Genomic DNA, 24,594 nt, shown 5'->3' with positions numbered 1-24,594 from the left:
ATTGACTGGGTTGGGGAGCAGAGGGAAAGATGTTTAGTTCGAAAAGTAGTGTGCGATGCACTAGATTGCTGGAAATCGGAATCTCATGTTCATTCTTCTTACATGTTATTCAGTAAAAATCAACATACTCCTCGCTTGCCATGAACCCAGTTCTAGCAGTCAAATACATCGATATGGAACTTTTATCAATATCGTACCTTCTGCCTCCTTGTTGTTTTGTACACTTAGATATTTCTCAGCTCTGCGTCTACGCAGTCTTCTTCTTTCCAATGCTGGTATCAATGCTACCCAGTACCCACGTAACAGCCAGCACGGCAAACATGCCCAGTGTGATGACCACGGGCTTCCTGTACCCAGCTGTCCACGGGTAGTCGTATGTGACAATGAGATCGCGATCCCTGAACTCATCGACGAGGTTGATAGCCGTCAGCTCCAGTGTGGTACGGCCCAGGGTATCCATAAAGGTTTTGTGAAGGCTGGTCTCGTTGCGGACGATGGGGACGGTGGTGGAGAACTTGACATTGGTAGCGCCTTCAGGGAGGATAATGCGGAGGTTTAGGCGACCGTAAGAGATGCCTTCGCCGGAACGGGGACCCTCGAGGAAAGGGACTTTGAGGGCGTAGGTGTCGCCTGTAGAGAGCTTGCGCAGATACGAAGAGAGGTCTGCGTTCCAACCAACACGGAAGCTGTACTTCCAGGTTCCGAAGATGGGGTATCGCGGCTTCAACTCGAGAAGTGCTTCTTTCTTGCCTGGGCGGAACTTTGAGGTGGAGACGTTGCCAATGTCATCGGTGAAGTAGGGGTCGACGGAGCCGGGGGCGAGAGGCAGAGCCAGGCCCTTGAGGGCGAAGGTGGGTGGGTTGAGGTAGGACTGGCGTTGCCATTCTACGCGCGAGAAGTGGTTCTTGAGGCCTGCGCCTTGGTTGACGAGCCAGTAGCGCTCCTCAGCTGCCAGGTTGCCGCCCCAGTGTGAAACCTCGATGTCGCGCTCCAGCAGTGTGGCGTGTGTGAGGGGCTTGGTGAACTCGTAGCGCACACTCACGAGCTGCTGGGCCCCGGCAGGCACGTTGTTGTAGAGACCGTAGGTGAAGGTGGAGCCTTGCTTCTGCGGGTCGGGCGTCTGCTCATCGTTGAGCTCGGCGGGGAGGGTGGTGTAGTCTGGCACGTCGCTGTTGGGGAACTTGACCTTGGTTCGCTGCTTCTCGGTAAGATAGGCCGAGGGGGCGTATGCGCTGAAGTCGTACTGCAGATACTGCTTGTCTGTCTGGGCGAGCTGGGCGGGGACGGGCTTCAGAGCCGAGAGAATGGAGTAGGAGATGGTGATGGTCTGCTGGGCCTTGGGTGCGAGGGGCTCTGGCAGATGGATCTTGTAGAACTCGACGGAGCTCTCCGTGTCAAAGCCCACGACGTCGACCTTGAAGATGCCCTTGTCGGCCGCCTTCTTGTCTCTTACTTCGAAGCCGCCAACCTTGGACAGCAGACTCGACTCGAATGGCAGGTAGTATTCCGATTGCGCCTTGTCGTCAATGTTCTCGATTATGACGTTGATGGTCTCCCTCGGATATGCCTTGTCCAGGTTGGTGGTGCGGACCAGGTTTGCATTCTTGAAGACTTGCGGCGGTGTGAAGGTGGTGGGCAGCACCTGCTTGGATAGTAGCGGCTGGGAGAGGTTGAGTTCGGCGCTGGCCAAGCTCGAGAGCGCTGCTATGCAGCTGGTAAAGAGGGAGGACCTCATTGTTGGAACAGCAGTCAAGCTATCCAGTCATGTGAGGTCTATCAGAGCAATTGGGTTGGGTTGGCGGGTAGGTCAATTGGTGGTTACGCGGCGATGTGTTGCGCGGATGTGTTGCGTCGTAGGTGTTCTCTTCGGAGTTCCCTGGCACCTCCGCGTCTTGGCATAGACAGCTTGAGCTCACCCCTCCATGCACTACTACTGACACCTTACACGCCACCATGAGACTGCTTGCACCATCAATTGGCCGGCCGCGGATACTCCCAAGCCGCTGTAGAATAGCCACCGCAGCCGGAAGGCGCCACCTGACCAACAATGGCTTCTTCCGTGTCTCGGACGAGGTGCGCGAAGCTCTGAACTCAAAGAAGCCCGTCGTCGCGCTCGAGACGACAATCTACACGCATGGTGGGTATACACACACACACACATATATATATATATATATACATATATGTATTTAAACACAGACAGCTGACCCATGCAGGCTTCCCCTATCCTGAAAACGTAGCCCTGGCATCCCTCCTCGAAAGCGTAGTCCGAACGAATGGCGGCATCCCAGCCACCATTGGCATCCTCGACGGCGTAGCACGTGTAGGCATGGACCCCGAGGAGCTGATCAGACTCGCCTCTTCTGCTGGCAAGGCAAACACAATGAAGCTCTCGCGACGCGACCTCGGCTATGTATGTGGCATGCGACTGACGGACAGGTCCTTCAACGGAGGCACCACCATCTCCGGCACTATGCTGCTGGCCCATCTCGCTGGCATCAAGATCTTTGGAACAGGCGGCCTCGGCGGAGTCCACCGTGGTGCAGAGTCAAGCATGGACATCTCTGCCGATCTGACCGAGCTTGGGAGGACCCCAGTCACCGTCATCTCCAGTGGCTGCAAGAGCTTCCTCGACATACCGCGAACAATCGAGTACCTCGAGACAGAAGGCGTCGGCGTAGGCACCTTCGCCGACGGACGGCAAGGAAGCGTAGACTTCCCCGCTTTCTGGTCCAGAGACAGTGGAGTCAAGAGTCCCACCACCATTGCCGATGAGATTGAAGCGGCTGCCGTTATATGTAAGTCTGTGACCATGTTCCATGATATCTGCCTCTGATGCCATACAGACGCCCAACACGCACTCCAAATCTCGTCCGGTCTCCTCTTCGCCAACCCCGTCCCTATCGATTTCGCTATACCCAAGGATGAGATGGATGTCATCATTGCCGAGGCTCTAAAACAGGCCGAAGCGTCCAACATCTCTGGCAAGGACAACACGCCTTTTGTCCTTGCCAAGATCAAAGAACTCAGCAAGGGCAAGAGCATACCCGCCAACAGAGCCCTGATAGAATCCAACGTGAAGAGGGCCACTATCGTAGCACGAGAACTTGCCATCCTCGAAGCGAAACAGGAACAAGCCCAAGGGTGAGCCAGCACTCTTGTTGCTCCATCGTAGACTGGCGCTGATGTAAGTATACTAGACGGAATTCCTCTTACTTTACTCCCGTTCCATCCAATCTCTCGTCTACTCCACACGAGGAGCTGCGCAATGCAACCTCGCCGCCCTCTGAGCCTGCTTCCACTCCCACCACGTCATCCTCATCTAGTACTGAGCCTCGTAAAGACCCCGATGTGGTTGTCGCAGGCGCTCTTGCAGTTGACTTTTCTTGTGACTATGCTCCGTTCAAGGCTTCTGCGGGCCAGACAGATCCACTTCCTCACACCTCGAATCCAGCAGTCATAACTCAGACACTTGGAGGTGTCGCACATAATATTGCTAAAGCCTCGCATTTGCTCGGCTCTTTCGTTCACCTGCATAGTGCTGTTGGTGACGACTTGAGTGGTCGCGCGGCGATCAGCCAACTGCAGCAAGAAGGCATGTCAGTTTCCGGTATCGAAACACTCCCTGCGCCGTCTAGAACAGCGCAATATGTCGCCATCAATAACACGAACAAAGATCTCGCACTCGCCATGGCAGATATGTCGATCCTAGAGATGATCCCCAATGAAACTATCCAACAACTAGCCACCAGCATCTTCAACAACGCTTCAGCTCGACCCAAAGCCTTTGTTGCAGATGCGAACTGGTCTTCCTCCGCCCTGCACACTTGGCTCCAAGCCGCTCGTCACTCAGACACTACCACCATCTTCGAACCAGTCTCTACAGCCAAGGCACTACGCATTTTCCCATCTACCACTCATCCATCAGTTTACCCCAAGCCTCTAGCAGACATCATAACACCCAACACTTACGAACTCACTGCACTCCATGATTTTGCCAGTCAGGCCTCCCTGTTCGAGTCGCCCGAATGGTTCAGCGTCATCGATGCATTGGGTATCCCCAACGGTGGCTTGAGAGTCCCATTAGCCGTCACAGTAGGTGGTGACATAGTAGACCAAGGCATCCCTCAACAAGCCATCAAACTCCTCCCCTTCTTTCCCATAATCTTAACCAAGCTTGGTCCTCAGGGTGTACTCATGACGAAACTCCTAGCCTCTGATGCAAAAGAGCTAAGGGACGATCATGAGCGGCAGTATGTGTTGGCGAGGAATATGTCTTCTGATGGTGCAACTACCGTTGGTGGTCTCTACGTGAGATTGTTTCCTGTGGAGAAAGTACTTGAACCACATGAGGTAGTCAGCGTAAATGGCATTGGTGATACGTTTTGCGGTGCGTTGGCATATGGACTGAGTCGAGGAGAGACGGTGCAGGATGTTGTGGGATTTGCGCAGAGGGCTGCGGGCGAGAGTTTGAAGAGCAGGGAGGCTGTTAGTCCGGAGTTGAGGAGATTGAAGATATAAGCTATTAGGTGGCACTGTAACCCCTGATAAACAACGTTCTCGCCGATCAGCATCCTATGTATCTCAAAGACCTTGTCATACGCTTCTCAACTATAACTTTTTGCGTTTTCTTACCTTCATCTCGAAATGCCATTCGATCAGAAGCCAGAAGGCTACCGGTGGGACATCGTCACCGAGGAGGAACTCAAGTACGCTCCGACCTACTTCCAGGACGTACCGGAAACCACAACGGAGGTTGAATGTAAGCTCGGCGGTACATGGCCTGAGTGACTTCATGGTTCTTTCTTGAGATATGTCACTAGATTGTAGTCTGTGATCGCATTGAAACGTCGATATTGAGAACATAGGGTGGGCGTTGGATGCTTCACAGTCCCAACTTCAGATGACAACTCAACGCCCAGAGTAGTTATTCAGCATCTTTTCGATGGCCTGGACTTGCTGCACAAGTTCCGAATGGTTGACGGCCGTGTCTACTACATGAGCCGCTACACGGATAACGGAATCGTGCGATGGGCGATGAAAGATGGTTATGTTACAAACTCCTGGATGGGCCCTAATCCCAACACTCCTCTCTTCGAAGCCCAGGACCCGTGTTCGAAATTGTTCGGTGCTCGTGTAAGTGAGATCTTGGAAATCATGATTGAAACGATTGTAGCCTAATTCTAGCGCAGCAAACCGTATATCTTCCTAACGATTTCTCAGCGCCGGATGACTTCAACATCCATGTGCAGCCACGCCACGGTATGCACCTTCCAAAGGATAAGGATCCCAATTTGAGAGGTTTTCAGGCGGATGACCCCGCCACTCAGGAGGTAAACAACACTTGTCAGACCGCGAATGAACCCGATTCAGCTCATGTTTGAATACAGATTCTAGTCCACACTGACTGGGATGCTATGCAAATCTGTGACGCGAAGACTCTCGAACCAAAGCGGTTGCTTACCCATGCGACCATTTATTCCGAGCTCGCTGGAGCTGGTTGCTACGCTCACCCTGTTCATGATCGCAGGCGAGGTCAAACCTTCAACTACCTGATTGCCGCAGCTGGCATCATGTATGTTCTCGCGCTCGACGCTGCGTCGAACCCGGCGCGTCTCTTGTAGAAATCCGCTCCCCCTGCAAACCATGCTACACGCATGCTCTCGCCATCACCGACAAGTACGTCGTGTTTGTCAGGAACGTAAGTGTTGTTTCGAAGAATCTAGAATAATGAGATTCTCTTGCTGATATATAAACAGCCCGTTACCATGGATACTAGCGATCCAACAAAAACTATCATCGAAGCGATGAAGTGCGAGCATGACTCTCTCGATTACTTCTACGTGTTGAACAAGGTAGATGGCAAACTGTAAGTACCTCAATCTCAACGTACGACTTCGAACTCCCCAACTCAACCCCATCAGCGTCGCATCCTGTGAAGTTCCCAACTTCTACTTCTTCTAAACAGCAAACGCATACGATTACGTCGACCCCAAAACCGGTCACACCAACGTCCACGTCGACATAGCTAGCTACAAAGCCGACCACTACCCTACAACGAACACGCCATCTCCAACGTCATCAACCCGCTAAAACCATACCAAGTCGGCCGTCTCGTCCGCTACGAACTCGCTGCCGTAGACATCAAAGACCCCGCCGTCATCGCCCGCGGCACAGTCATAGCCGCCATCCCAGACATGATGGCTGAGCTACCCCGTATCTCGAAACCCGCGTCGATGAATCCAAACTACCGCTATGTCTACGGTGTATCCGGCAACGGCGTGTCCGCACCGGGCACCCAAGTCCCCATTGACCGTCCCGGAAACGGCGTATCCAACGGAGGAAGAGGAATCGCCCACGCCTCTTTCTACGGACACCTCTTCAAGTCGGATTGGCAGACAGGCACGTTCAAGTCTGGGGTTCCACAACATGGCGAGAGTTGTCCTACAGAGCCTATCTTTATTCAGTGGCCCGGGGCGACGGAGGAGGATGATGGGATTGTGATTACAATTACGATGAATAAGGAAGGGACGCATAGTATTCTTATGGGACTTGATGGGAGGAATTTTGAGGAGGTGACTAGGGCGGATATACCGCAGGTGTACGCGCTTAGTCCTCATGGTTCGTTTGTTGAAGGGGACTTTGGGCTTGTTAGTACCATGAAATGATAGCGAGTTTAAGCTTGGGTGGGACAAGTGTGCGTAGTCTTGATATGTAGCTGTTCCCACCCAGCATATGATTCAAAGTATGTCAATGACAGATTGGTAGTCATGAGTTATCGCAATACCATGGTTGAAGTACCGTGGTTTTCAGACAATAGCCAGAGGAAGAGAAGCGACATGAAAGCGCATAGCGAAATCTTTGGTACCAGTGGTATAATCTTTGGAGAAAATGGCGGATATCGACTTAGCATGTGAGGGCGATTCCATACTTTGGTTGTCATCCACTTTTGGGGGATGGAAGGCACCCAAGGTTTGGCATTGCACATCCATGTGTTGTGACGCTACCAGATTTTCTCCCCACAAGCATATAGATCTGGCTGCTTTTCTCTTTACTTCTCTCTTCTTTATCACACGCACTTTGGAGTTTCAAAAACCTCCTTCTGTCACTCATGTCTTCGAGTTCAAAACTCCCATCCCCACCCACCATGGGTCTCCCGAATGATATCCTCAAAGGTCGGGTACTCAACGACATCAAGAAGTTCGATCGCAATCTTGTCGGAGATCCAAAGAACGGTACACGGAGAATTTCCGGACAACTCTTCTCCCCTCCTGACACTGTCGTGGCCTCGAGTACTACTTCCTCTTCTGCGACTGAACTACCATCCGCCCACCCTGACCTGGAAGTTCCGCTAAACCTCTACTCTGTTCAGGCCTTTGAGTTCATAGGCTTTACAAAAGAAACATCGGAGAAGTTTCTGAAGAGGTGGACCTCTGAAGATGAGCTTAGCTTCCAAGAAGTTCTCGAAGCGCACATCGAATACTTCTGCCACGACATCACTGAAGACCCACGCACCACTATGCAAGAGTTGGGGATTTCAGAGACGATACAGGAGAGAATCATGAATTCCCGCTTCAAGGATGTTAGAAATACCGCAACTCTGCACTACTGGATCCTGGAGCTTGTCCTCGAGAACCTCTGGACACTCGAGGACTTGAGTGAACGACTCAATCGCAATCTTCTCGTACCCCAAAACACCGCTTTAGGGCAGAGTAATTCTTCCTACTACAACAAAGCGTATCAGGTCTATACAGATATAGATAGAAAGCCTAGAAGACTACAATGCTATTTACCTTTATAAGTTTTCTTATTAGAAGATAATGTAGACTGTAAGATACACGTTGTTATTTTCGTATCTATCTAATTATTTTTCGTGTATGAGACGCATAGTTCAAAGTATGTCAACGACAGATGGGTAATCATGTGTTGTGATGTGATGTGTGCGTGTGTTTCCGTCATTGGGGTATTGATAACATATCTACGATCTAACCACAAATTGAGAAACTCGGCCTTGGTCAGTCCCTCAACCAAAGCTTCATCTTCCCGTAGCTAATCGGATCTTTCTGCTTCACGGTAGGGTCTTTCCGCAGTTTGGTAGCCTACCATACGTTGTAGCAATAACCCCGCATTTGCGCAGGATCCTTCAAACGTGGAAACCCCATTTTCCTTGACCTCACTTGACCTCTACTCGCCCTCATTCTCTCGTGTTACACTATACGGAAATTCTTTCAGACTTCCACATCTTAATACTAGTAACCATGTCCGTTATCGTCCCTCAGACGTCTCATGCAGGCGGTATAGATGACGAGTTAGCTGCTCTTACGCTGCAGTTGGAGGAGCTTGGTGTTTACTCGGAGGCTAAGAAAGGAAAGCATCCTATTGATCAGCCACCAGACATCGACGTTGCCTACAGCAGATTTCAGATCGAATTGCAAGCTTATGAGGACTTCCTTGCGGACCAGAAGCTTGCCCAGAGCATTGGTGCGGCTGTGCACTCCGATAGCGTCGTGATTGAGGATCTCACTTCCCAAGACGTTCAGGCTCGCGAGGATCGTCGTTTCGCTTTGGAGCTGAGCAACAACGACCCTGAGATTGAGGCCCCGCCCTTGGCCGTGCACGACCATCTTCAAGGTGAAGTCCACGACTGGATGTCCGCAGTGTCCGGTAATATTGCTGCTGCTTCGGTCGTCGAATTCTCAGACGACGAGACAGAAGCTGGACCGGCCATGTCCTACGTGGAGCGTCAGGCCGATACCATTAAGAAACTCTCTACAGAGTTCAAATGTTGTACTTGTTACGACCAATTCCCTCGTGCCTCTATGGTAACAGCAAAATGTGGCGACCGCTACTGTGTTGGTTGCATGAAGGGTCTGTTCATGCGGTCGACAAAAGATGAGAGCCTTTACCCTCCTAGATGTTGCAAGCAGAAGATTCCGCTTGATCTAATTGCAAGGCACATGGAGCCAAACGAACTGGCCACCTTCGAACTTGCGGTTGTGGAATATGCCACCCAAAAGAAGACGTACTGTAACAATCCCGACTGTGCCACTTTTATCGTCCCGGATCGTATCGAACCTGGTACGAATCGAGCAGTGTGTCCGAAATGCAGTGCAGAAACTTGTGCAATCTGCAACCACGAGTTCCATGCAGGGTCTGACTGCCCAGATGATCCCTTGCTACGACAGACGCGAGAATTGGCTCGCGAGATGGGCTGGCAAACCTGCAATGCCTGCCATCGAGAAGTAGACTTGCGTAGCGGCTGCAATCACATTACGTAAGTCCACGTCGCTTCGCAGGTGTGAATGATATTAATTCGTCGCAGATGTCGATGTGGCGCTGAGTTCTGTTATATCTGTGGTGTTCGTTGGAAGGAGTGTACTTGCGCCAACGCAGATCTTCATCGCATTGAAGAACGCGCCGAAGAGATCGTGGATCGAGACGCCCCGAACTTACTTCCCCAAGAAAGGCGCCAGCGTATTGACAGAGTCTTCGCCGAGTTACAAGACAGGCATGAATGCGAGCATTCTCGGCGCTTTGAGCGCGTCTTTTATGGAGCGCCCAGAAGAGGCTTCCAATGCGAGATGTGTGACGCGCGCCATCATAAGTACATCCTGCGATGTCGCTATTGCTATGTCAATGTCTGCGAAGATTGTCGTCGCAACCGCATCTGATAATGGATTTGACTCGTCGGAGGCCGTTTCCGTCAGATGACACTTCACTCTCTACGCTGAAATTTCCGCTCCTTCGATATTGACTTCCATATGAAGCCTCGCTCCATAGGTTATGACGAAAATCCAATATTTTGTTCGTCGAGTTCCATATTGCGCGTTGTTTGCGATCTCGTATCTGCTATGAGTAAACATGCAATCGTAACCGGGTGATACGCTCCTTCAGTATGTATGGTGATGACCCTAATAATGGCAGTGTAGAAGATATGAGTTGCGCAGACTGTAAGCCAGACTCAGGCGCGATGCGGTGCGTTCCAGCTGCTTAAGCTTCAAATACCGCCCATAAATCAAATTCGCTGGTTGTGTGAGTATGGTTAAGTCAATTCTCTGCTGGCTGGTGACAATGTAGCTGGTACGGACGTTGTTGATTCATTTAGGTGCGCGTGAAGGACATGGTGCTGGAAGTGACATCACTGACTGAGCTGGTGTTCCAAAAGTGGCTTAGCGTAAGGGACTGTCATCATATGGGTCACCGTGTTCACGCGTCTTACCTTTCTCCTGACGCGACGATTGATCCGCATACGAAGCGGGACGATATTAGAGAGCCTCTTGGACTCTCGTATTCCAGCATGTCATTTATGCGATGCGGCGCTGCGCGGCCAATCACCGGGCGGGCGCAAGCTGAACCCCTCATCACCGCCGTGCGCCTTCTTTTGCACAATAAATGTTGCTTGACTGGACCTGAACAATACCTCGTAATTACGTTGCTTGATATATATATATATATCAATTCATACATTCCCCTAGCAGTTCACTGGTCTATAATCAGGAAGAGTGCAAGCGCCATCATAGAGTTTGCGCGTCAGCATTCTCAAGTGCCCACCTATCCTATATTCCCTACGCGTTCTAGTAGACAATGGCGACCAAAACACCCTTTGTTCGAGTATACGACCCATCAACTGATTACCAGAATGGTCTTCACGTAGTATGTGTTGTGTTGTCATCTCCTAGACGACCGTCATTCTGACAGAAACTATAGTTCCTGACAACTATAGACCCTGGCCTCGACTGGGAACCAGCGCGAACTGTAGGCTCACACCTCTGGTACAAAGTCTACGCCGATGTGACCCCAGAAACATGTCACGTACTAGACGACGGTGACGGACGTGTGGTGGGTTACTGTATCGGCGCAGTAGATACAACGTCTTTCGCGCAGCGCTGGCGCGACGTGTTCACTGCGACCATAGACCCAAAGCTCGTACCACATCCGAATGTTCAGACCGGCGACCCACAGATGGAGAGACAGGATGTGAAGCATTTCCGAAAGGCCGTGTATGAGGCAGACTGCAGCATGCTGCAACCATGGCCACAGATGTTGGAACGTTACCCAGCGCATTTACATATCGATATTCTGCCAGAGTATCAGAGAAAAGGATGGGGATCAGCTCTTATAACCAGCTTTTTGGACACTGCGAAGAGCTCAGGTGCTGTGGGAGTACATCTTGACATGGTGCAGTCGAATACGAGTGCAAGAGCTTTTTACGAGAAGGTTGGTTTTCAGATATGTTCACAAGTTCTGGATGACGGTGCGAGTGGTCAGCCTGGTATCAACGGCATAGTGGTCACACTTGTGATGAGTCTCTGACCCATTCAAGTTTTATCCGAGATACTGCCTTTATCTTATGCTTGACAACCGGTTTGGGTTATCCTCATGACATCGCGATATCTGAGTCGGCCTACAGCTGCTCGGGACGTGGCGGTATGGTTGCTATTGTTATGGACGACTCAGTGTTTACGTGGCCGATCTTGCGCTTCCCGCTTGTTGCTGACCACCAGAGCACCTCGAAATACACGCGATGAATCTGTATCGCATGAAATATCGTTTCTCTACTCTTACATAGTACAATCATCGTTTCTGACCAAGATATCCGACACGTTGGAAGCTACGTCAACAGCTGTCATGGCTCATGTTGAGACAGTCAAGCATCCTTGTTAGTATGGTACATGTACAAATGCCAACGATGACTATCATCAGCCATTCCGATGAAACTTAATCACCTGGATATATAAAGCTCCTCTCTTTCCTTTACTTTGTCGGCCAGATACAGACAGTCACAGAGTCATAAAAATAGGTCGTCGTCTACGCCATGCCACATTCAATCCATCATGAGTTCTACGAACCCAGCGTCCCCAAAAACGCTCCAAGTATACAGGAGAGCTCGTCTGGATCCAACTGGTTGAATAGAGTTCAGCAAGGTAAAGGCCGTCGATCATCGCATACCTTCATTGCCTTGAATCCGCAGGACCCATATGAGCTTGGTGGTACACCCGTTGAGCAGCATCAAAATGCCAAGTCGGCTCAACAGGAAACACCAGAGCCTTATCAAATGATTCCAGAGGCCACGGTGGGTCTAATAGCTGCTCTCCAGAAGTTCAACTACGCCCAATTGACCTGCCGCCAGACCGATATTTGGCCGGGAGAGCAGGGCGTTCAATTGGTAACAGCAGCTCAACAGGCTCTAGGAAAGTTTCCACCTACCACAAAACCAGACCCTCTCTCTTACGATGGGTTCCTTCAGCTACTCAACGATGAAGGACTAATGTGGCTTCTGGGGTATGTAGACCAACTAGACAGTATGGCTGATTTTTCTGTGGCACCCACCGCCGACCCCAACAAGAAACGATGCAAAGTCGGGCGACCAATTGGTAAGATCTTGAAACAAGCTCAAAATGATGATTTGGTCAAGAGGCTGTGCTGTTTGCACAAGGATGAAGAAGGCTTTCACATACAGGTCGAGCTCCATCATCGAGATCCTTGGACGTGCTGGCCGCCCAATGTGGACCAGGATATGGAAGTGAATGTAGTGTGAGATACGGTATGCGCGCCATTTCTTGTTCCATGGGAGTATGTAGTGTGGGCATCTCTTGAGTAATTAATATACCCCAGTTGCTGGCATCATTGCTGTATGATCATCTCGTCGTGATATCGCTATTATATGCGTGAAAATTTATGGAGATGACAAAGAGATGTCTTCGTCGGCTTTTATGCTATGAACATAGCTGAGTCTCGGACATAGCTCGAAGAACAAAAGCGCTAAATGTGTCATTTCAAGACGAAGTGTCTCAATCCTCAAAGTCGGGATAATTCAACAACATCTGCGGCGCTTGAACAAAACACAAGTACAGATCTCCAATCATCCTTATCATCAAGTAACCTCTCATCTAGACAGTCCCTTTGGTCCTGCCCACTCACCCTTGACGTGATACTTTCCATACACCCATGGGAAAAAGTCCTTCTTTAACCAATAGAAAGCCTTCCTCGGAACGCCCTGGTCAATACCTAGTAAACTGTTAAAGGTCTCCTTGGGCACACCACCATACTTGAACTCAGCAAGCATGACTTCCTTCTGCCCAGTAAGCAACGGGCAAGATGTGTAACCATCGTAGCTGGCTTCTAGCGGCTTGTTGGCCATCGTAGAAAGCAAGTTAGACACCAAGACTGGCGCTTCGGCGGTGATGGCAGCGACGGTCTTGGAAGTAGGCAAAGAGGATGCGTCGCCGATGGACCAGACGTTGGAGTACTTGGTATGTTGAGTGGTAGAATCAGAAACGGAGACGTAGCCTGCCTCGTTGGCCAAGGGGCTGGATTTGACAAAAGACCAAGGCACGTTCTTAGGTGCAACGTGGAGGAAGTCAAAGTGCTTCTTAATAGGTTCAGAGTTTGCAACGTTGAATGTTGCTGTGTTTCCGGAGATGGAGGCTAAGTCGTGTTGGAAGAGGCCGTCCACGCCGCGTTCTACGCGGAGTTTTTCCAAAGCTGCTGCGCTGAAGAGGATTAGTATGTATCTTCCACATTACATGGAGGTAGGGAACCTACTATTTTGGCACACCGAACATGGAAGGTAGACCGGTAGCAAAGTTGATGTTGATATCCGACGGGTAGAGTCCAGCATTCTTCCAGTAGTCCAACGCAAGCCACATGATCTTCTGCGGTGCTCCAGCACACTTTACCACACCAGCCGGTTGAGTAAAGACTGCATCACCCTTCTTGAATTTCTTCACATTCTCATACGCCTTATCGCAATACTCGTAGTCGTAGATAGTGCTCACCATGGCATCCTTCTCGTTCAACGCCTCTTTCAAGCCCTTCACACTACCATAGTCGAGCGTAATACCAGGCACAACGACCAACTGTTCGTATGCAATCTTCTCTCCGGTACCGGTGGTAATGTAGTTTTCCTCGGGTGTAAAGCTTCCCACGGAGGTCTTGTAGAACTTGAATTTAGGGTCCATGAGATCCTTCAACGGACGGCGTAGATCTTCCTTCTTCTTCAAACCACCTCCGACGAGCGTCCATCCAGGCTGATAATGGTGCCATTGCGCAGGATCGACAATAGCAATGTCGTCTTGTGAGAAGTTTCCTTTTCGGAGCAGTTGATGAGAGAGAGATATGCCTGCCGAGCCGCCACCAATAACGACGATTTTGTGATTGCGTGTTGCAGTTTGCACTGGTGCTACTGTAGCAAGACTGCGAACAGAGTGTTGAAATGCTGGTCGCGTGATCTTGGAATATGTGGCCGCCATCTGTGGTCCGCGGTTCCGAGCTAGCGCGGACATGGTATCAACTTTCGGCGACAGTCCGCGATGGCTAAGAAAGTAAAGGAAAAGTGGATGTAGAGACAGACAGAGGACCGATACAATGAAGCGTGTGGTGTCTCCGATACCCCCGACTAAACATTTTATGCCATGTGGGTCGCAGACTAGTGACTGATGGACGGCCAATGAGCGAGGTGAAGATATTACTAGCGCGATCACGACATCGTCCAAAGAGTAAGTCAGCAGCCACAGCACATCATCTCGGATGGAAAGGGCAGCAACATCTTATGTACACAACTTTGCATTAAATCATTTGAATCATGAAACTATACAACAGACATCCTAGCCCATCAGAATCTTACAAGCGCGACAAACCAGCAATCTCCCTTGGAGCGTGGTAGTTGGGGACCTTCATGTCCAATGCACTGCCGCTGTAGCCCAAATCCTCACCCGTAAGCACTGCACACTTCTCTCCAATGAGGAGTGCAGTCGAGTATGTGTTGCAACCGACGTTGTCGGGGCAGATGGACAGATCGGCGACCTTGAGACCCTTGACGCCGTGGACGTTAAGGCGCTCGTCGAGGACACCATGCTTGACGATGGAGTTGCCGTTCTTGGGAGCCATGGAACATGTACCGAGAGAGTGCCAGGTGGTTTCAACGTGGCCTATGGTACGTTAGTAAGCGAATGAAAATTCATCGAAAGGTAAAACATACGCTTGGTCCAGTCCTCGATGTGCTTGATATCCTCGTTTGAGTAATGGAGATCCTCCATGACCTCCTGGCAGTTCGAGCTCAAGAAGTTGGGCTCGGGAGCGCGGCCCTTCTTGACAGGAGAAGTCCAGGATCCGTGCTGAATGCCAGCTGTGATGTTACCGGGGAGTGCGTACTGGTTAGTGGTGGCAAGATCGAGGTCGTTGGCACGGGCGGGACTGTCGTAGGCATAGAAGGGGTGCATAGCCTGCACCTCACCGGCGTAAGCGTCCATGCGGCGGGCAGTCTCACGAGACTTGATGTAACCCCAGACCATAGGAGCCATGTCGCGCTTGTCGTTCATGAAACCAGCGTCAAAGTCAGGCGCCTCATATGGGTTGGGCGAGACAATGTGCGTAGAACCACGCGAGAATGGGTACTCGAGGAAGTGGAACATGGTAAAGAACTTGCCTGGTGGCATAACCATGTGGTCACCAAACCAACCAGCAATGACTGAGTAGTGCATAACTGGCTTGTCGGGCTTGTTCTTGAAGTAGGAGTCCCAGCCGGAGCGGAATTCCTTGCAAGGCCAGCTGTCCATCATCTTGAGTTCTTCCTCGGTGGGTCGGATCTTGACACCAGCCTCGATGCCGTTGGTGGCGAGCGGACCAGTGCCGTTGATGTTCCATTGATTGAAGACCTGCTCCTGAACCTTGGGGTCACCACGGACGAAGTCATCGAATGACTCAACGTGAGGCTTCGCGCGGTAGGTGGCAAACGTCAAGTAATGATCCTGGAAGTTGAGACCAACACCAGGAAGATCGACAAGAGGCTTGACGCCGGCCTTGCGGAGCTTCTCTGGGTCACCGATACCAGAGCGCTGAAGGATGAGAGGAGAGCTGAGAGTACCACCAGAAACGATGATCTGCTTGCGAGCCTTGATAGTCCTGGACATTTGTTGCTCAGGGTGGAGAGGCTTAGTTGGGACAACCTTGACGCCAACAGCGCGGTCGCCCTCCAGAATGACCTTCTCAACCTTGTTGCTGGTGAGCAGGTGCAAGTTCTGGTGAACGGCGCGGGTGCTGTGAATGTAGCCGTGAGCCGAGTCAGATCGACGTCCAGTATCGCGGTTGATCCACTTGAGCCAGTGCTCGGCACCGTGACCAGTGGTCAAGTCCTGAAGATCGTCGGTGGTCGGGATGCCCTGGGATTCGGTGGCACGGAGGAAGTCCTCCTTGATCGGGTAGGTGTAGTTACCGAAGGAAACCTTGATGGGTCCCTCGAATCCGTGAATGTCGCGGTTGTTGCAGGCGCGCTGGTAAGTCTCATGCTTCTTCATCAAGGGAATGAGCTCCTTAGTGGTCCATCCCTTGGCTTGGAAGTCGTCGTAGTCGGAAGCTGACGCACGGGTGTACATCTAAAGCACAGTCAGTATCATTCATCTGTAGCCCTGGATAGAGTGAATTACCATGAAGTTGATGGAAGATCCACCTCCGAGGATGTGCGCAACAGGCACAACAGCTCGGCGGCCATCGAGCCACTCCGAGGGACGAGAGTAGTAGAAGGTGGCAGTCTTGCTGTCCAGCTTCATGTTCCTCGGGTAAATACCGGGACGGAAAACCCATGGGTTGTTGAGGTTGTTCTCTCCAGCCTCAATCAAGAGGACCTGGAGGTTGTGGTCGAGATTGGCGAGACGTCCAGCCACAACACAACCACACGAACCACCTCCACACACGATGATGTCGACCTCATCTGGGATCGTCATCTTGAATTGTTGTTGTGAGATAAAGATATAATTGGAACGGTGCTGTGTTGCTGTTGATTCGTTGACCGCAGGAGAGCAAGTCAACTGGGCATGATGCTCTTCTCAGTTGGAGACACGACATCTATTTAAACTGTTCAGACCCCGCATCTCCAGGATCTTCGGCTTCAAGGAGAGACCGCCATCCAGGCTGTGGCACTATGCGCTTTCCATCAGCCGTCAATTCCGATAGCAGCACAATGCATGCATAGAGGAGGGGACATGTACCATTTGGCCAGCCTTTCGAGCTAGAAAGGCTTAGCTGCTGGCTAAGACCCTACATCATAAGACCGCAAGGGTCGCCGTCAGAGCCATTCGACGCAGAGCATCATGTTAGACTTGCGGATCCGCAAGGTAGGTTGCGTCTCTGCCAGACTTCCACAGGGTAGGTTCGCACGTGGTGATTGGTCTACGAATTCGCGCAAGGGTACCTACCGTCCCGACGGGACTGGATAAAGGCCGGACTGGGGTAGACGCTGCGGTTGTCGCATGTTTGCTAGTTGGGTGCGGAGAAACCTCACGTCCAGTAAGGAATCATGCTCGGTTGCGTATGCAGGCCCACTCACGGGGGTGAGCATTGCGGACCCGAAGCTCAGAGACCGGTATAGCGTCCTCAGGCGTTGAGCTCCAGCGTATCACGTATTGACAGAAATGAACGAGGCGTTTGACGTGAGTTGTCAGCGAATGAGAAGCAATCGAAATGGAAGCCAGTGTCGAAGAGATGTATAGAGAAACCATTGAACGCAATACCTCGACGCATACTACTCAGTCGCGAGACAGATCCAAGCACTCTATGCCGTGCTTGCCAGAGCTCAAAGTACCCCCAAGGATGATAACTGTGGCAGCCCATGTAGCTGCGGCAAGCTGTACTAGCTGCATTTCTCTGCGGGGGTTGTGCGGCGCTGACGTCCTGCCTATAGCACGTCTCTCGTGGAAGAATGCGGATGTGGGGTGCAGTAGTCGCTGTGCCTCACGTTGAGAGGAGGTCAGAACTTGGCATTGAGGCTAGTGGCAGCAAGTGCGGGGTTAGCTCCGCCTCGAACCACGGAAGAACGGTAGACCAGTCGTTACAACGGTCAAGCGCGGGATTGGAATGGCTTCCTGCTAAACACTTCCTGTTAGTTGAAATAGACTATATCGACAGTGTGGTGGCTGCGAGCCGCAAACTAAAAGGGACCCTCAATACCACCACGATGTTACTTTATTCCCGAGGATCACTAAATTCAGTAAACTGTAAAGCTCAGCGATCGCACTCCAGATCGGAAAATGAACAGCGAGATGAACGTGTACTACTGAATCATACTCAGCAGTAGCTTCATTAGGAAAGCTCAGACATTTGGCGGTCTTAGAATTTGTCCAGATCAGCAGACTATTGCGCAGGTTCCTTTTGAGGCTGTACGAGGCTGCGCGCGACGCGCCACCGTGTGACTGACTCGTCATGAATGCATGAGCTGAAGCTTGTGTGGAGGTTCCCATGGAAGACATTGACCGGATGGTTTCCGCTTTCCTAAAGCGACATTTTGCATGCCAAAGAAGAGGCTCATGTCCACGTTGCACTCTTGTCGTGCTTGGCTTCGGTGGAAAAGCCCGCCAGTCAGCGTCAGCTTCGCCCTGGCGGATCCGCGCGGTCCTTCTTCGAAGTTACCCGATCTCCGGCTCTGTCTCGATCCACCAGTTGACTTTGCATCGGATATCGTCGACTGAGGTTCTCAGCAATATCGAATTACTGCTGTACCTGGCAACACCACCGGTTATTGTCCTGGACTATTGTATATCGAAATGCGGATCCGATGAACTCTACACCGCTTAAAGCTGAAATTGAAAGTGATCTGTAGAAGGTCCGAAAGTCTAGGGATACATGATGCGTCTACTCCTCATGATACCCATCGTGGTCTGGGTATCGTTTTTCCAAAGTCCAATATGTCCCGTAACGCCGATAATACAATTTTAGAAGAGGGGAGAATGGAGACCGAAGACGCCGTGCATGCCGAACATGTCGCTGACAAGCGGATCAAAGCGGAAACACTCAGATGATCTCGTGCCTCTCCCAGCCAGTAGGCTTCATATGCGCAAGGTCCTTTGTCGGATGAGGCTCCTCTGGGTTTCGGTACTCGCTCACATATGGGTTAGGGTCTTCCTTTTGATCGAGGTTACCGAATGTGTGATTAACTTCTCGATGCTTGGACTCGTCTGCGCGAACTAGGATTGTGTTAGTGGGAGGTGCTGCATGAAAGGTTCAGGGATATACGCACTATAGAGGAGCAGATCTCGCATTGTGCGGTGGCCTTCAGGCATCTGCCAGTAGTCTACCGCGATCTCGGGTGCCTCCATCTTCTCCCACTTTGGCAGGCGGCCTGCGTCAAGATCCTCGATCTGGCGGGTGTATGTAATAACGGCTTCCTCTTCAAGGTATCCTACAAATCGGTGGACAGTACGGGGGCTCAAGAGGTAGGCGAAGAACAAGGCATTGCACCAAACTCCCTGGGCACCCAATACCATTAGGCGCATGAAGCGTCCTGGCCGCTGCATCTTCAGGAAGACGAGAAGATGCATTCGTTCATTGTAGCTCTCTTCGAGTAGGGACTCGATCCTGGCAAACAGTGTGTCAGTGACATATTATTGTACTAATAAGCGAGAACACATACCATCCGTTGTCGCGCTTCATTCGTCTCATTGAGTGCAAATGTCGAAGCATGCCAGCTACCATGCCAGGCACGCCAGCAACACTCTCCAAAAAGACGTTCCGGATTAGATATTTTTCTTCGTTCATGGCAAAAGCCTTTCGCTTGGCCAGTGGATCTTTAGCATCCACGTCCACAGCTTTCTGATGCTTGTATCCAGTTGCTTTATCGAGACCCCAGCGTAGGATCTTGACGGCGATGAGGGCGACCTTGTCAGACATGGTCTTCGCTTCGCGGTGGGCAATTGTGACTTGATTCATCTGCTCTTCGGTGTATACTGACTGGTATTAGCTAGACATGAATATATTACATTTTCGGCGGGTACATACCTGGGTGAGGCCATGCTGCGTGCGTCTTGCGAACCTTCTCTGTCGGGTGCTTCTCGAAGAATTCTTTGATTTTTGCTCCACCGTTGGGTGAAGAAGTAAAGTGCCTCTGGCCAACTTGCGATTGGAAGTGCTGTGCCGCGACGAAGGTGGGCCGATAGCCGGCATTGTAGCTCTTGAAGGATTTGATGAGCTGAGCTGTAGCCCGCTTTGAGGTTGTTGGTCCCCGTGTCGCTACTCTGGTGGAGATCATCTGCGGTTATAAAGGCGCGTATTTATCTTATGGTGGTGCTTGGTGTAAAGGGTGTTGTCAACTATAATGGTAAGTGCTGATGGTTAGCATGAGGCAAGACTGAGGCACACTTCGTCCTTTATATCAAACAAGACATGACGCTGACAACTAAAAAAAGACATCCACGCGGTACTCGTGCCTGTCCGGCGCGCTCAGTCATCAGGGTGGAATAGGAATGTACAGAGATGCCGCCGCTACACGGCGCCATACCCGTCGTCCGGCAGGCTCGGCGAGCAATCAGGCTTCCTATGAGAGGCCGAGCATGTCAGCAAGTTGTCGAGAGCGGGCGTATACGGTCGCGTGCAAAGACGAGTTTGCGACGGCTGAGCGACATGGTGATTCAGCTCACGGGAGGAATCGGGATAGCTCCGCCAAGACATTCAACCTACCCCTGTCAGAAGCTCAAAGAAGGCTTTCGCGACACAGAAAAAAGAAGTGCGCATTCATTAGACACATCATGCGGAGACTCTGTATGTTTTGTTGGTAGTGGTACGAAAAGGCAATATTATGTGGTTGGGGCATGTGGCTGCTGGTTCCGGGAGATGCTCGTCGGAGTCTCACAGAACTCGGGGTCTCGTCGTTTCGTTGTTCGCCGTCAGACCCACTCTGCTACTGTAGGGCTGATAGCGCAACATCGGAAAGCCTGCAACATGATGGAATTCTTTCGTATGTACCTTCAGGCTGATTTTCGTGTTCAGATGTACGGTCACCCCAGGACAAGGCACCGCTTTGTGGCTGCGCTTCCAACGAGGGTGAAATAGTACCATGCAAGAAGAGACATTGTGTTTCCAGTCTTCGATCACGACTCTCACCAAACCCCGAAGACGTCTAGGCTTCATCGTCAGACTAGTGACGGGTTCTTGCTTCACCTAGGATGAAGAATTGCTAGCATCACACCAATGACAGATCAAGAGAGCCCGCACGGTCTGCCGTTCCATCGGCAAGGGACTTCCAAGGGTCTTCACGACAAGCCATCAGGAGGTGTTTTGAGCAAGTACCTTCGCCAGTGTACGGCGTGTATTGCTTTGCTAGAGCTTGGGCTCGATGTTTGAATAGCATGAAGTTCAAGACCAAGTTTGTATTCAATACTGCCCAGTGCGTGTTTATCATGTCTCCCATTACATGTCGTGCCTCATCATAGTGTCTCTCTGGGCTACGCTTACGTATAGAGAGATGAAGTGACAAATATTTACGCTCACATGGACGTCGCCACGCTTACGCCCACTCCAACCCTTTCGGGGGATGTGTACAGGCTATTGGACGTTGAAGCTGCTCTCGCCATCCCTACTGGAGATCTCCGAATGGTCAACTTTTGAGACTGATGCTGCCGATGGTCCTTTGTTCAGATGCTGGATGAACTCGTTGATTTTGTCGTCACTGCCCTGAGCCTCGCCCTGGACCTGTTGTGTGTGAGCAGCCATCGGGTCAAGTAGGATGCGAGTACGCACACTTCCATCCGATGCATTGGTGACGAAGCCAGTGACACCGATGCTCTTGGCTTGCTTCTGCGTGAAGGAGCGGAAGTTGACGCCCTGCACCTGGCCTTCGACCTTGTACTGAATCTGTGCCTAGATCAGTTTTGCCACTAGCAGGTTGGGCGGACAACGCACTCGCTTGGTGGACATTCTGGCAGTGGCTGTAAAGAAGCGCCTCATACAGGTGAGAGTGTTACGGGAGGTTGTGTCTAGTTAGACCACGTTCATGCAAATGCCTGGGCGTCATATAACGAGTTCATGCTCCTGCAGGCGTGCGACGTCATCGCAGTTGCGAAAAGTACACGCTACTTCGGGAAGGCACCCTGGCGAGGCTTTCACCTGGAGTGCGGGGCCAGAAGCAAGCGCTTAGTCGGCCGGGAGGCATCGAGAGCCGCAAAGGAGAATTTCCTTTTGGACACATAAGCACTTTGGACGATGGTCGCAACGACTATGCGTTCACGGCTATACGGAAATTGCGTCGGTGAGGGAGCTCAGGGCGCTAGTCACGCGTTTCGGATACAATCTCGCGTCTGTAATCAAACGCCCCTTTCGAAACTCCGACTCACATAGCAACAACCGCACATTGCCCAGGTGGCTCCACAAACAAGACAAGTGCTTGATAACCCACCACTGCTCCGTAAATGCCTAGGATTCGAAAACACCGAATCTCACTGCTGATAAGGAGTCTAACGACTGCGACGGCTTTGCACCTACCACCCCTGTCAACCACCATGGACACGCCCAACTCCCCACCCGCACGCTCAACCTCGCCCGACCCATGGGCGACGCCATCTCTGGCCATCGGCGCAATTCCGCCCCTGGACCGTTCCGTCTCAACAGCCTCGTCCGTCTCGTCGGCGCGCTCAGTGAGCTCGCGTCTGTCCGCTGGCGGCACTCGACGTGGATACATGCGGCCGGAGGGCACAGAGTTCTCCACGTCGGCCAAGAACAGAGAGAGCGTCATGAACCTGGGCACCATCGCACATCTGCAGTACTACTTTGCGAGGACCGGCCTGCTCGACACGGCCACTGGACGCGTCGCCAAAGGCCGCAAGCCTGGCTCGCGGACAGCGAGCGGCAACGAACCACTCTCGCCTGGCCTCGATGCCGACTTCTCGTCGCTGTCCCTTGCATCCCCGGACGGCATGTCTGAACATCAATTTGGAGAGGGCTTCGTTGAGTCGCCGCTCGACGAAACGGCCTCGATGGCATGGGAAGACCCCGAGCCCATGATGCTCCCGCCCACCGTCAGCACCTACAAGAACAACCCCGTCTACGTCCCACCGCCACCTGACATGACCGTCCTTCGCCGCGAACTTCGCGAGTCGCTTGCTGAGTCTACGAAGCATCTCGACGAGCTGGAGAAGGGCTTTTCCGATGTCCAGCCAGACGGAAAGACGGCGAAAAATGGCGGGGAAGAGGCTTCGGGCTGGCACGAGGTTCAAGGCATCAACCTGTTGGATGTCACCACCCTAGCGATCCGCGCCGCAAAGAACTACTACACTGCACACGAAGAACCACAACGACTCTATGCCATCAAACCAGAACGGACAATACGAAAGGAACTTTACGATACTCTCGAGGTTCTGAAGCGCCTCGCTATTCGCAACTTTGGAAATGGCGTGCAGCCCTACGAAGTCACCCAACTAAGGCAGTGGGTGGTCGACATTAGCACACTGCTCGATACCGAAGAGGAGAAGGAGCGCGTGGAACAAGAAGAGAGAGAAAACTGGTCGTGGCGCGAGGGTGACTGGACGGGCAAAGAACGCGAGAGGGAACTCCTCTTCCTCAAGTCGTTCGACAGCAGTCTCGACGCGCTTCCCGAATGGACCAGCGCTGCTGACGCTAAGCTCCCGACGCCCTTCCTTACTGAATTGCAAAACGGCCTGCGACTAGTTCATCTCCACAACACTCTCGTTCGAAGGTCAAAACGGCACTTTGAAGAGATCAAGACGTACCACACCGACACTGCCAAGCCATACCGCTGCGCCGACAACCTGCGCTACTGGGTCAAAGCCGCGGAACTGCGCTGGGACATCAAGCTCGACGTTGATGTCATGGGCGTGGTCCACGGCGAGGACGCAGAAGCGTGGAAGAAGTTCGACGCTGCTATTCTGCAATGGAGCCAGGGCGTTCGTGAGGAAATCACGTCGGAATGGCAAAAGCAGAAGAACCAAACGAGAACCCCTACACTACAGATCGACCCGAACTACGAGGCGCTGTGAAGTGGCCATTGCGGCAAACAACTATGGATCTCAACCTATTTCATTTCATGTCCATGTTTTGACACATCACCTTTATCTAATTTGCACGAAGCTTATGCCCCCCGAATCTCAACTCCACACCACAGAATTTCTTGAAGAGTATTCCCTGGTTGGAAACAGGGCTCTTTTACCATTCCGCTCAGAGTGCGCCGACAGGTGGCGACTTGAGATAGATACCCCTTTTGCATGAACGACTTGCAGTCCTATAGTGTTAGATACAGACAAGTCGAATGTAAATAATGTCTACATATATATATATATATATTGTAACAAGAGTCACCAGACATCCATGGCCCCGTCAATGTCCCTGCCCTTGGAACATGAGGAGACGAGAGCGACCAGAAGGGCAGGTCCCGCATGTCGTGCATAGCATTGATAGTGAACATGTATAACACAAATGATAAGATCGACCGAGCGCTTCTAGAAAGGATGGCACAGACGGTGGCGTCGCAGCTTGAGTGCCAATGAATGGAGATGAGAGTGGGAATGGAAGCACTGATAGCAGGGGGGAGCTGGCGGAAATTGGGTACAGCGGTACCCGGTGAGACACAAGCGGGACGTTTTGTGAACGGGTGTCTTGAGAGGTGTGGGAACGTCTCCCCCAGGACCATCTACAGGACACATCCCACTCGCACATGCTCTAGAGACCGACTCTTTGTTGTTGCGCCACACCGTTATTGTGGTAAACAGAAGCAACGCGTGAACGAACTAGGCTAACGCGATTTCGGCGCCATCCCAAAGAACGTCGATTCATCTCCCGATTGATCTGGCATCCGTGCATGCAGCGTATCCAGTCTTG

General features: G+C 51.7%; 8 protein-coding genes across 8 annotated transcripts; 3 read left to right on the top strand and 5 right to left on the bottom strand.

Moving 5' to 3' along the window:
- Window positions 1-247: 247 nt before the first annotated feature.
- On the bottom strand, window positions 248-1,735 carry GT037_011258 (oligosaccharyltransferase alpha subunit; the record flags this gene model as incomplete). Its single annotated transcript, XM_038936305.1, has 1 exon — window positions 248-1,735. The coding sequence occupies one exon, from the start codon at window positions 1,733-1,735 to the stop codon at window positions 248-250; it is 1,488 nt and encodes a 495-aa protein (XP_038781074.1).
- Window positions 1,736-1,953: 218 nt separating this feature from the next.
- On the top strand, window positions 1,954-6,620 carry GT037_011257 (uncharacterized protein; the record flags this gene model as incomplete). Its single annotated transcript, XM_038936304.1, has 11 exons — window positions 1,954-2,137; window positions 2,217-2,798; window positions 2,847-3,144; window positions 3,201-4,488; window positions 4,663-4,762; window positions 4,904-5,136; window positions 5,193-5,333; window positions 5,391-5,575; window positions 5,625-5,679; window positions 5,760-5,869; window positions 6,041-6,620. Coding segments are annotated over 11 exons (3,756 nt in total), but the record flags the coding sequence as incomplete, so codon positions are not given.
- Window positions 6,621-7,147: 527 nt separating this feature from the next.
- On the top strand, window positions 7,148-12,373 carry GT037_011256 (ariadne ring; the record flags this gene model as incomplete). Its single annotated transcript, XM_038936303.1, has 6 exons — window positions 7,148-7,712; window positions 8,293-9,078; window positions 9,323-9,702; window positions 10,582-10,653; window positions 10,708-11,217; window positions 11,801-12,373. Coding segments are annotated over 6 exons (2,886 nt in total), but the record flags the coding sequence as incomplete, so codon positions are not given.
- Window positions 12,374-12,886: 513 nt separating this feature from the next.
- GT037_011255 (gmc oxidoreductase) lies at window positions 12,887-16,721 on the bottom strand (the record flags this gene model as incomplete). The annotated part of the gene is made up of 5 exons (XM_038936302.1): window positions 12,887-13,493; window positions 13,546-14,316; window positions 14,627-14,930; window positions 14,981-16,373; window positions 16,425-16,721. 5 exons carry the CDS (start codon window positions 16,719-16,721, stop codon window positions 12,887-12,889), a joined length of 3,372 nt encoding a protein of 1,123 aa, XP_038781071.1.
- A 313-nt stretch (window positions 16,722-17,034) lies between these two features.
- On the bottom strand, window positions 17,035-17,335 carry GT037_011254 (uncharacterized protein; the record flags this gene model as incomplete). The annotated part of the gene is made up of 2 exons (XM_038936301.1): window positions 17,035-17,068; window positions 17,193-17,335. The coding sequence occupies 2 exons, from the start codon at window positions 17,333-17,335 to the stop codon at window positions 17,035-17,037; spliced, it is 177 nt and encodes a 58-aa protein (XP_038781070.1).
- Window positions 17,336-18,783: 1,448 nt separating this feature from the next.
- GT037_011253 (alternative oxidase) lies at window positions 18,784-20,017 on the bottom strand (the record flags this gene model as incomplete). Its single annotated transcript, XM_038936300.1, has 4 exons — window positions 18,784-18,956; window positions 19,010-19,347; window positions 19,403-19,715; window positions 19,768-20,017. 4 exons carry the CDS (start codon window positions 20,015-20,017, stop codon window positions 18,784-18,786), a joined length of 1,074 nt encoding a protein of 357 aa, XP_038781069.1.
- A 1,292-nt stretch (window positions 20,018-21,309) lies between these two features.
- GT037_011252 (acylphosphatase family protein) lies at window positions 21,310-21,681 on the bottom strand (the record flags this gene model as incomplete). Its single annotated transcript, XM_038936299.1, has 3 exons — window positions 21,310-21,456; window positions 21,505-21,618; window positions 21,667-21,681. The coding sequence occupies 3 exons, from the start codon at window positions 21,679-21,681 to the stop codon at window positions 21,310-21,312; spliced, it is 276 nt and encodes a 91-aa protein (XP_038781068.1).
- A 581-nt stretch (window positions 21,682-22,262) lies between these two features.
- GT037_011251 (uncharacterized protein) lies at window positions 22,263-23,756 on the top strand (the record flags this gene model as incomplete). The annotated part of the gene is made up of 1 exon (XM_038936298.1): window positions 22,263-23,756. One exon carries the CDS (start codon window positions 22,263-22,265, stop codon window positions 23,754-23,756), a length of 1,494 nt encoding a protein of 497 aa, XP_038781067.1.
- Window positions 23,757-24,594: the final 838 nt, after the last annotated feature.

Source organism: Alternaria burnsii (genome assembly GCF_013036055.1).
Source record: "Alternaria burnsii strain CBS107.38 chromosome Unknown 710, whole genome shotgun sequence".
Taxonomy (NCBI): Eukaryota; Fungi; Ascomycota; class Dothideomycetes; order Pleosporales; family Pleosporaceae; genus Alternaria; species Alternaria burnsii.
This window is presented reverse-complemented; position numbering and strand designations above follow the sequence as displayed.